The sequence below is a fragment of the Lissotriton helveticus genome, chromosome 2_1, assembly GCF_964261635.1.
Source record: "Lissotriton helveticus chromosome 2_1, aLisHel1.1, whole genome shotgun sequence".
NCBI classification, from domain to species: Eukaryota; Metazoa; Chordata; class Amphibia; order Caudata; family Salamandridae; genus Lissotriton; species Lissotriton helveticus.
In genome coordinates, this window is record NC_136059.1 from 1643257183 (window position 1) to 1643269894 (window position 12712).

The 12712-nt window shown below is 42.9% G+C and overlaps 1 protein-coding gene across 1 annotated transcript in view; it reads right to left on the minus strand.

Annotated features, from left to right (window-relative positions):
• HADH (hydroxyacyl-CoA dehydrogenase) overlaps window positions 1-12712 on the minus strand; it is a 257197-nt gene that overhangs the window by 14235 nt on the left and 230250 nt on the right. The window contains exon 7 of the mRNA XM_078676593.1: window positions 3172-3288. Coding sequence (XP_078532719.1) covers window positions 3172-3288 — 117 coding nt within the window. The remainder of the gene's footprint in view (window positions 1-3171; window positions 3289-12712) is intronic.

Below are 12712 nucleotides of genomic sequence, written 5' to 3' on the forward strand. Positions count from 1 at the left end.
CGGGGTACACATAGGACTACAGGGAGCGGGGCACAAATAAAGGGTGCACGGGGAGGCAAGGAACACAGAGGAACAGAAAAGCACACAGATGGGGCTGAAGGGACAGGCCTGCACACAGGACTGCAAGGTGGAGGGCACAACCTGGGGCTTCCATAGGCCAGGACCACATATAGGGGAGGCACACACATATGCTGCACGTGACTAATAAACTGGCTGCTATGGGATCACAGGGGCACATACAAGCCATTCAGCACAGGGGTGGAGGCACACAGGAGCTCTAGTGGGGGTATGGGCACACATGGGGACTACAGGAGTTGGGAGGCACACAAATATGATGCAGGGAACACACAGAGGTACAGCAGAGGGGGGAGGGCACAGACACCATCTTACACCAATACACCTACCACCATAAATCCACACACCCAACACCATAATCTACCACGCTCACCATCATATGTCCTCCAAACCAACATCTTAGTCCAAGACACTGAACATCATTAATCCACATAACCAACATTCTAGCACACACCCATTTGCATAGGTCCACAAAACCAACACCATACATCACACCAATATTCATATGTCCACACCATCAAACATTAAGAGAAGCAACATGAGACAACACATTCACTATTGTATGTCCAAAGAATCAAACACATGCCAACATAACCACCATCATACCCCAACACACACACACCATAATACTTTCATATAACCACCATCATATGCCAACAGCCATGTTTTTATGACGAAAAACCCGTTTCATCTTCTAGCACAGCCAGCACTGACCATGCACATCTAACATACTCCACTCCTCCACTATTGAATGTCCACACAACCAACATCAGAGGCCAATAAATCCATCATCACAAGTCCACACAAAGAACACTGTAGGGCAATATACCCACCCTCATAAAATGCGAAGGCACGTATCATTATATGCCAGCACATCCATCTTCATACCTCGGCACAAGCAACTTCATACACCAACATACACAACTTAAATAAGCCAACATCCAAAGAACCCATTGTATATAAACATACCTGGCATCATACACCAAGAATCATCATAAATTCACATTTCCAACATCATATGGTAACAAACTGACCCCACTGTGCCAAAACACCTATCCTCGGACATCTATCCACTCAGCATTATATGGAAACACACCAACCATAATACGGTCACCCACACAACATCATATATGACAGAGCATCAGCCATTATATGTCCAGCCAAACGACCAATATACACCCACATACACTCATCAGCCACATTTATACATCACACCCACCAACTTACTGCCTCCAAATGCCAATCACAATCAACAAAGAAAAACACCATAACATGTCCACACTATCAACAGTATATTACCCCACATCCCCACTCTGATGCAGCCATGTTCATACATCCACCCACCAACCGATGTACATGCACCCAACATCAAATGTCCAATTAGCCAACTCAATAAATCCACAAAGTAGCTATCATATACCAACACACCTATCATTGTACATTCATATACTCATCATAGTAGGCAAATAAATCCATCATCGTATATTCACCCACTCATCACATACAAACACACCAACTATCACGCACCTGCACAACCAGCATTAACCAATTCTCTACAGTGTTACTTCAAGAACGCGGACATGATCAGCATGGTCCCTGTTTGAATCTTCTGAACACAATCTCCAAATATCCCAATTTAGGCTTTCTCTAGTAATAACAGAGCTGGCACTGAAGGATGACAATGCAAAAGGTTTTCGATACAAGGTAAATGCATGGTTTAAATACAACTTCATTTTTATAAAACAAAAAGAAATTCCCTAAAAACACTAAAGGTGAAAGTGGGTAAAAGTTTGGAAATATATTTATAGTGGCTTTTCAGAAACTCCCAAGTTAAGGTGCTACCTTCACCTTGTGTCCCACTCCAGATATACTAAATCCCAGCGTTGGACAAGACTTCTGGGGCAGGTAGGGACTCATTTACTAACCAAAGGCTCCACAATCAGGAGAAAAACTGCAGCAGGCATCTGCTGACATCTGGCACTTCAATGTGTTCAGGCAGGGTGCCACTAAAACTCCACATAGACCAGCCACGGGGCATCACCTACAGGTTACAGGGCTAGAGTGCAAATAACCCCTGTAACCGCTGCCGTGTTACTAGCCAAGCTAGTATTGCAAAAAGTGTGCAACTTACAAAGCCCTGCGTATGTCCACAGTAAGATCCCCATAACTCCGTCTCCTGCGTCCAGGCTGCAAGTTAAGCAGTGGCTGTTGCGCTGGGGCTCTAGTGCATCGCAAAGTAGGCCAATCGCCAAACTGCAAGGAGCAGCAGACCATCCAGTGCTTGCATAGCTTAGTCATACAGGATATATGGTGTCAGATCGCACAAAATCAATTTAGTCCATAGGACAATTTAAGGCTCTTCATGGGCAGAGGCGCTCCGCTACGGATTCTCAACTCTACCAAGGCATTGCCTCTCACGGTCCCACCTAATATATGACGCGAGCTGGTTTTTCAGATATGGAGTAGAGGACCATAGGTGTATTATAACACTTAAAAAATGCATTTGTTTAAAAACATTTTATAGGTTTTTGGCTTACGATTTGTTTTATGCTGAGTTTCATGAACAGGGAAGAAAACCAGCATCTACAGTTTTTTTTAAAACTTTTATAAGTATCACTTTCTGCCATGTATGACAGCTCCAAATGCACATGTATTGCTTTTGTGCTGCAAACGAATACTCGCCTTTCTCTCACCCATTCTGTTGCAGTAAAGCAGAGAAACACTAACTCCCATGTCTCCTTCCAGATTCCTAGAGTTGTAAGCGCCACACAATGTGCAAGTGAAAACACTGACAATTTTACTTTCAATTCAAACCAGTTTTCTGCATAATTAACAGTACACTGTCACTTTAAAAAAAAAAAAAACTCTTTTTTTGCAGGCTCGCACTTGTCCACCCAATAGCGCAATTTGGTGCAAATCACTTCATTTCCCTCTGTCCAAACAGATCATTAATCTGTGTAATGAAGAAATAGTAGTTGGAGAGGTATAAAGAAATCCACTTGATGATTATGACCTTGACAGTCTACCAATCCCATTTCCATTTCTCTACTGGTCTCTAGATAGGACTTTGCCACGTAAACTCAAACACATACGTACCGTCTATAATGTATTTGCTGGTATCAAGCCCAACGTAGTCTAGCAACTCAAATGGACCCATGGGATAGCTGGCGCCGAGCTTCATCGCTACATCAATATCTTCCTTGGAAGCATGCCCTAAAAAGAGAATTCACATCTACATGAACAAACGACTCTCAGTTTTACACATCTCCTGCATTTTTGACACTGTAGATATCATAAATGAAAACAGAATAAAAGTCGTTACACAGATCCTTAAACCATTCAAGTTCATTAAAATCCCACTACACAATCCTACTGGAAAAATGTGGTGGTGAGTAGGGGAAACTGGCAGTCCTTCACCGTTGCCAAAAAGAAACCTTTTTTTACTCACTTCTATTCCTTGTTTCCCATTAAGGGGAAACTTCACTTAAGTCAAACAGAAATTACCTGTCTATGTGCAGAATCCAAGAGAATGAATTAAAATATTTAACATTTCACTTGAATTTTTTTTTTTTTTTAAAGAGCATAACATTTCGAAATATTACCAAAGTATTTATTTACCATATTTAATTAAATTTTTCATATAAAAATTCACCAGCATGAAAGTGGTTTGTGCAGTAAATATTTTTATTTACTTTCTTTTTTAAAAGGAAAGTGAAAGAGAATGGGGGGAACAAAAGCAAGGTAATCATCAGCATTGGGAAGCGTCACAATGAGCACTGGCCAACCAACAGAACAACCAAGTATGGAGGGAGGTACCCTTTTACTGGAAAAGGAATGGGTCACAATATTAAAATAACAAATTTTCTTCTCCAAAGTTTTTTTTCAAGGATGGAAACATCCATCCTTGAAAAAAAACTTTGGAAAAGGAAATGTGTTGTTTTAATATTGCAACCAACAGAACAAGCACACATCCTGTGTCCCACAATGTTTTTAGATCGAGCCTACACAACGCTTGCACTGTCTGGAAGATCTGTTGTATGTACTTTGTGTGGGCTTTGGAGCATTTCCCCACGACTTGTCTGCTTTTAATTTTGCTTAGGGACTACTGTTTCTTTTTTTTTCTTTTAGCAACTGCCTCTATTTAACTCTCTTGATAGAAAACAGATAGATGATAGAAGAAAAACAATTGTGAAGTCTGAAGTTAACAAAAGGCTCACCATCTCAAAACACAAGTGCCTATAACTATATTTTTAAGACGAGAAGCTTTTTCTAGAAGGTGGTATATATGGTATCCACAAAATAACATTTATTTATTGTATTTTATTTTGTTTTGATAGTGTAGAAAGTGAAACAGCTTCCGGCTTGACAGAATAATCCTGCTACTCAGTGTTTCCTTCTGACACACAATTGTTGGTGACCTAAAAAAGCCTACCACGCAAGGTCACATTGTGTGACCCTCTGCGCCATGCTGCTTGTGGCCTTAATTGCAGAGGAAGGTACATGACTCGCGTCACCAATGCAGTGTGCGCCAGCGCCTTGATGTAGCTAAAACTACACGCTCGCGCAGCGGGTGTGCGCGGGCCTACCTCACACGCATCGTTAACTGTCAAGAGGGCCAACCACCACAAAATCAGCCCACATACATCACACTCTATGGTATTAACTGCAAACCCGTCTCCCAGATCTATAGGCAAGGGTACTCCAGCACACGTGATATCCTCACCAGACATCTTGTATCCAATTTTTGTATGTTTTCAATCAAAAGAATAAACAGCAGGCAGTATAGGCTGAAGAGATTTCTTCCTGTAATCTCGGGAGGAGGTAGCTTGCACTTGTTCCACCATCTGAAGCACAAAGCATGAGGTTGCATGTCATTCCACTCCAGAAAATGGCTAATTTCACTGTGACCGACCGTAATTCTCTTCAGCGGCATAGATTACTACATCAATGTGTTCTTTTTTAGCCCACAAAATATTTTTGCTTTCACCCTATATCTTTTTTTAGATGGACAAGGCCCGGCCCCGTCCCCAACAATAAAGTTTTGCAAAATCCAATGCAAAACAAGTTTGAAAAAGCCAAAATGCTTGCAGTCAAACCTGGACCGACTGCCTTAACAACACTTGTAAAAAGTCAAATCAAATTCAATTCGGCAAGTAAGGGGTGCCTTTAGGTTTCTCGGCTGTATTCCCAATTTTATTTGCCTACCAAAATTAATGAATCTCCCATAATGGAGACAAAAGTGTTTAACACCTTCGCTGCGGCGGCTATTCCGCCGCAAAGCTAAGGGGGCAGGGGGGCCGCACGGCACGCCCATGCTGGTGACGGAACCGCTCCGTCACCAGCCTCAGTTGAGCTGTGCTCATGACGGAGCGGTTCCGTCATGGCCCCGCCCGCTCAATAGAACGCGCCGCGCAGGCGCGTCGAGCGGGCCATGACGGAACCGCTCCATTATCAGCACAGCGCCACCGCGGCTGATGACGGAGCGGCTCCGTCATCAGCGCGGAAGTGGCTAAGACTATTCGGAATTCTCTACCTTGTACATAACAGTGCACAGAAACCGAATATTAGACTGTTGAATCTGGATTGTCATCCTACTGTTCCTACATTAATACCAAACCCCCCCCCTTTTTCACAGAAACATCTTGCATACCCAGTAATGTTTTATCTTAATTCCTCTTCTTTTTCTTCACATTTAACAGTAACAAAGTACCTGCTCGAAAATAAAAGTGGCTAGCGCGTCACTGCTTGATCATGGAGTCCACCAGTGGCTGGCTTTTCGGCACAAATCAGGCAAAATGCGTTGTGTGATCTTTAAAGAAGATGGTTAATATTTCAAGAACATTTCTGTGGAGCAGGGGGGGTGGCGCACTTTCATCTGCTAGAAGTGGACTGCCTTGTGTTTAATTATCACTTCGCGACACTCCAGCTGCGAATAATAGGGCTCCAGTGACAGGAGAAGGGAGCATGAAAAGCCTTGCATTATTCAAGTAGGCTTTAACAGGCATGTTTTCCACATTTAAGTGCAGAGGCCTTTTTATTTTTCAGTTCTTCACAACATAATCCAACAAATCATCAAACTAGAGATATTAGCGTTCAACATTTGCAAAAGATTTCCCCCACAAAACCAGTGAGCTCTAAGGACATGGTACAAACATGAAATGAAATGGAAAGAAAAGAAAATTGAACATATAAAGTGCAATATTCACCCAAATGGTCATCTGGGCGCGAAAGAAACATGCAGGGGATAAAAAGAGGCCAGGTAGAAAGTCGAATAACAGAAAAGGGATGAAAACTTTTACAGCATGCTGCACTTTTTCTTTTCATTGATCGCATTTTCTTCCTAAAAATGGTTTTCGCCCTTCGGAAAACTGGCCTAGGGTCCTAATACAACAGGAAAAAGTCTTACCTACCTAAATACCAAGTACTTGACAAAATGTGACGACTGATCCACAAAAGTAACCTCGATTCTGAGAAGACCTGGAAATTGACAGGCTATCCCCTGAATTCAACCCCCAGGAAAACTTTTGACGGGAGGGGTCACGGACTATCATATCAACAGAGTTCTGCCCTGGAACGGCAACAATGTTGTTGCTGGTTGGTGTGCTTGATGATCTGTATTTGGTGGCCAACAGCGGCACGTTTTGTGCCCTGGCCCTTTCGGAAATCTGGAGGGTTCGGAATAATCGACCACTGATCTCTCCCAGACCAGCACCACAAGTTAGGATTTTGTGGTTCAGTATAGAGGTGGGTTGCATCTTTCCTGTTAGACTGTTTCCACACTTAAGCCTCATGCCCTTTTGAGTCAGAGCAATAACTAGCCACCTGTAAAGTCCCAAACACCTCTTTGGAGTGGTCATTATTGTGTAAATTTAACAAGGCACTGATGGTAGAGTTGTTCTACAAGTAGCAAGACTAGCTAGTTATGGGTAAGAAAGAACATCTGTAGACAGAAGCTGGCCTGTCAGCTAAAAACTTACAGAAATGATGTACAAGGATAACATTAAATGGCAACAAGACAAATTCTGACTTTTAGGAAGGACGCTCTTTCGTCCTGCATGGATGGGAACATGTTCAAAAATCAGATGATCTCGAGAACCTAGTGATCAATTGCGATTCAAAGTTGTCTTGCGTTCCCTAGGTTGTGGTGGCCACATATCTCACCTCATTATTTGCGCATGCGGTCAAAATGTAAAAAACACTTTTTTCTTTCTGACATGGGGTTATTCTGAATATTGGCTTTGTGTGATGGAGGATTAATCACTACAAAACACTGTAATCTAGCCCCCCAACCCAGTTCTTGAAAGGGTCAGAAACGAGCAGCGCGGTCCTTGACGCAGACGCCATTCTGCTAGGCTCTTCCATCCCTCTTCTGGTTGCCTGTGGAGAAATGAACTGAGCTGAAAGTCGTTTGCAGATCACACTCTTTGCCAAGTGTCAACTCTTTTCCACCAGGAAATTGCATCACTCTCTAGTCTAAACAGATTCTTCTACTCGGCCCAAATAAATATGCTAGTCCCTTTGACTGCCAGGTGGCTAACCTGCGTAACTTCATACAGGAACCCCTCCATCGTCCTGAGGACCTACTCTACTTCAGGTAGGTCACAAAAGCCTGGCTTTTCTCATTGTAATCGGTCACCGTTCCTCACACTATTAGATCACATCCTGAATTAGAGCCACATACTCTAGATCGGTGTATGTTTGAGCTTTATTGAAAGCAATGAATAGAAATAGCTGCCTTTTGATTTCTAAATGGACATTTTGAAGCACAGGTGCCATATTATCAAAAGTGCCCCGAAAGTACAATGGGCCTGCTTTTTGTGCCCCCAAAGCACTTTGGTATTACAGAAGGGCAGCACTCACTTGTGTGGCCCTTTCTGCAATACAGATCACGCCTGTACTCATGCGGCACCAGCACAATCCTAAGGGGGCGTTCCCTCATTTGAATGAGGGCATAGTTACAATGCAAGTAAGAAAATACTTTTCCGATAATCCTGCACCATATTACACACACATGCAGACAAAGATTCCGTCAGGAGGTGTATTGATTGTGCGCACATATAGTTGGTGCAGTCAGTGCTCCCGTATACTGTGCCCCTTTGAAGAGGGAGATGGGGGTCCCACAGATCCCCCTATCTCCCTGAAGGTGGTTGCAGACACACCATTAACATGCAGCATATTTAAGACTATAGGAGCTAGTCCATGAACCACTTGCAGGACGAGGGCCAATTGTTTTACCCATATACTTTGTTCCAGTGAGGAATCGTTCAAACAGATTTCAAACTGTCAGTGGTACATGTAATATACCACATTAAGCAATAACAGATTGAAAATTAAATTAGATGTGCCTACGCTTTGTGTTAAGAAAGACTAAACTCAGATGTGGCGCACTCCACCTTTGATATTAATCTCTCTTTTCAATAACTAATCCTCATTTTTAGGTCGAGCATTCGAGACCTGTTGTATATGTACTGTGGGTTTCAAGTCCACCGCTTACTGTTTATTTGTTTGCTTCAATGTTCTTTAAAAATCTTTACTTTCAAGTGGTTATCCTTTTCATTTGTCCCTCCTTTTTGTCGGTTGTTCACTCCCACTAGAGCAGTGCTCCAGTACTTGTACCCCTCCACTTGCATTTAGGCTTGCTCCTGCGCACTATTTTTTTCTTTTGTTTCTGCATGTCAGCACGGGAAGACTCTCCTTCATAACAAATGCCTAATATATTGTAAAATGCAGTATTTACATTTCTCAACAACAGTTAGGTTATCTGGGACTTTAATTAGTGTCAGCTGTAAATTCTCCTCCGCCTGTCACCGCCCCTATTCTCCGTCTCAAAAAACTTCCCACTGCAAGATATGTTCCCTCCTGCCCCCAATTTTACCACCCATCATATACCCCCATCCCACCCTTCGCATTAGTCGTCACAAGCATGGCTTTATTTTCCTTTGCCAATGCTAGATTACTTGCGTCACATGCATTAGCAAATGCTGCATGCCTCCCACATGCCGGCCTCAAACTTCAGAGCTGAGGAGACCAGTTCACCATTGCTGTAGATGCCTCGGCGTTGTTGCTCCACTCTAGTATATGAAACTGGTTCCTCACTCTGCTTCTAAACCTGTTACTCATCAGCCCACAGCCTTACATCTCCTAGCATAGATTCTAATGTTTCAATTGCTATGTGTAATATTTTTATAGTTTCTGTGTAATTATGAGTGACATTTCAACAACTATGAGTGACACTTTCTAGCACGCAAAATTAAGCAATGAAGACGAGGGAATCCTATAAATATCAGAAATTAGACCCATGTGAGCAACACGAAACGCTAAGAAGATCTTAAAACTGCTGCAAAGCACCAGAAATGGAAGGGCAGAAGAGGCTGACAGAGGCGCATGCACACACGGCCTTGGGGGTCACAGCCCAGCCATAGGCTGCAATTTATTTTAAAAAGAGGCACACGCGGAGTCATATAATAAAAGAGTACGTTGCACGGGCTACTAGTCTTATAAGAAATAAACACATAATTTACGGCACAATCAAAATGTTTACTTAGTTTAATTAGGGCAAATACCTTTTACCAGCACTTAGGCACTTATCATGCAGCGTGCAGACTCCTAGTCACAGCAGCTGCTGAGGCAGCGCGCGGATCGGTGGGCTGGTGTCAGGTTGGGTCCTTCCCACTCGAAAGTGCAGTCACACTGACGTGCGACCTATATTTGCTGCACTGACCGACTGTAGTGATACTGGCCTGCCTCACACTGAGTCACTGTCAGCTGGCGCTGGTGTGCCTAGGGTTGAGTTACGTGGGCTGGATCGCTTATTGCAGCATTAATTATTGTCTATTTATTACCGGCTGTGGCGTCTGTGAGCTGCTGGCGCCCAGTACTGCAGGTCATCTGCACCAGACGACAAGATTGCTCCGGCTCCCCGTTGCAAAGAGCGAGGTTGGAGGAGCTGCTGCAGCGCTCAGTGACACCTTAATGCCCAAACTTAAAAGTACAACCTAAAGTTATGCCGCCCGCGCGCACCGCGGTCGGCAGCTGAGCACCTGACCTACCTACCCTATAACTGACTGTGTCTCTCATTCACAGTCAGACTTACTAGTAGTCGAGCCATGATTGAACAATCGCTGAGACCGTGAAGTCAGTTTATGCTTGTGTGTCTGTGTCCCGGGGGTGTGCATTGTAAGTACTTAGATACATTGTAGCAGAGAGAGCAGTACTTGCAGAGCTGCAAGCTTAGAAGATCTTGAGCCAGCCCCTAAGCCAGCAGGGAGCAACGCACACCGCATTACTGCAGCTAGCTCACAGTCTGACATGATTGTGCATTTTAGCAGCGCTCCGCTTTACAACTGAGCAGCGCTGTAATGCGTGATTAATGCATTTCATTGCGGTGATGCGGAACACCACACTGAAATGCATTACACTAACGCCCGATGCGTAGTACTTGGCAGGGCTCTACTAGGGAACATGAGCTGAGCTACCAGGAGCCATTTGTGTTGGTTTTGGAGCTGATCTGTGGTAATGCTATGCTGGAAGGCTCATCCTATCCACCTCCCACCTATGCCAGAAAGTGCAGAGAAAGAGGGCAGGGATTGGCAACCCTTGCTGCATGGTTCAATGAATTAGCTTACCTAATTTATACATTCTCAGGATAGTGGTGAGTTCGGGTGAAAACATGTATGATGTGGCCCTCGGGCTATACGCACTGCTTTTGGGTGACAGAGACCCATACAAATCACTGTTCCGCTCCCAGGCATTGGCACAGCTTTATCCAAACAGTTCAGAAGTGCTGCTCAGGTGGAACTGAGAACTATTTTCTTGCACTTCATCAGACAGCACATTACAAAGGCCAGGTCTCTGTGCAACCCATTCTTGAAAGAAATTTCACCTCTGCCAGAAGCAAAGCAATAACTTGTTATCAAATAGTGGCGAGTAACACGCTTGTGCTGTTTGTGAGCACCATAAAACGTGGTAAATTGTACCTATTTCAGCTGCTCACAAGTGAGCACCTGAAGCATTTTACAATAGTGCCTAATGGAAGGTCCTAGCTCTTCATCTGATGTGTGCATAAAATGAAAAGCATCTCATGTTTTCATATCACTGGAGTCTTAGAAGAATATAAAATAATTTGTTGACTTTTCATCTTTCTTTCCTCATCTTTGTCTTTTTCAATTTTACTTTCATCACTCTTACACTTAATTCTACTACCACCAATTTTTCATACTTATGCCTACTGTTACTCCTAAAGAAACTCCTACTGATTTTTGTTCCTACTCATACATTTCATACTTCCTTTTACTCTGCTACTTAATTTTCCTTACTTCTTTCTCTTACACCTTATATTTGTTAGTACTCTTACATTTTATTATTCCAACATACTCTTACATACTCTTGCTTCCACTTACAACTTATTATGCGCATTCCCTCCTGCCCTTACTCATTTCTTGCTTAGTCCTATTACGTCTACTTACTGCTGTTCTTACTTTTTTTAACTTTTACTACCATATTTGCAATGGCCCTAGTACTGTTCCACTTTGTCCTACCAACTCCTACTTACACTCTTACTCCTACCTTCTACTACTTTTACATCTACATACTTCAGCTCTTCTGCTTAGCTCTTCGCATGACTTTTCTTACTCATACTTACTCACTTCTACTCACTGCTATTTACTCCCATCCGGTATACTCTTACTTGCTTCCATTTTTAGTGCTAATTCCTCTCACTCTTCTACTTTCTTCTACATGCTACTTATTCATGCTTGTATCCCTTCTCTTGCTTGCTCTTTATTCTTTTACTCCTACTTAGTCCTATTTACTCCTACCTACCTCTAATTACTCCTCCTTCTTTTACATACTTCTTACCTCCTTCTACCCACCCCTACTTTCTCTAGCTCCCTCCTATTCACAAACTTTCACCCACATACGTTTTCACACTAAAGCTCAGTCACAAGGTGACGACCAGAAATACTTTTTTTTGGTGTGCTATGTCCAATGATGATAAAATATACATACAGGTTTCAGAGTGCACGTGTGTACTCATCCATGTGTTTGGGATTGTGTGGGAATGTGTTGGTATATGCTTTGGTGCATGTTTGGTACGTAACCTTTGCGTATGTGTCTGTGTAGAATTAAGTATATTTTGGTGTTTTTATTGCTCCATATCACGGAGCAATTTAAGCTGCAGAGGCGAAATGAGGGGAATACAAGGGAGGTCCAATATTGCTTCGTGGATCTTTTACAAAGCTAGATGGTTACAAGCGGAATTTAACACTAGTTATCAGGAAATTAATCAGGCTAGGAAATATTTGTATATTCCCCAGGCAAGTCAGACAGTCTGCTTATTTTGAAACCTTCCCATACCATATTGGTGATATTTTGCCAGGGCTAGAAAATGGAGCACCTTTGCAACTCCATGGGGATGAGCACCCCAGGGATAAGTAAGAGACTAGTCCTTTATATGGGTCATCCCAAGCTACTGTGTCATAGCAAGTGACGGCAAGAGAAGGAAGGGACGATGAAAGCTTTGCATGAGAGTGGGTGTGATTCCATTAATGTTTCTTCTAAATCCAGTGCAAGTGTCCAAAGACTGTTGTTTTGCTGAAAATCTTACATGGAATTAGCCGTAATAGTTTCAGTGTAAAAT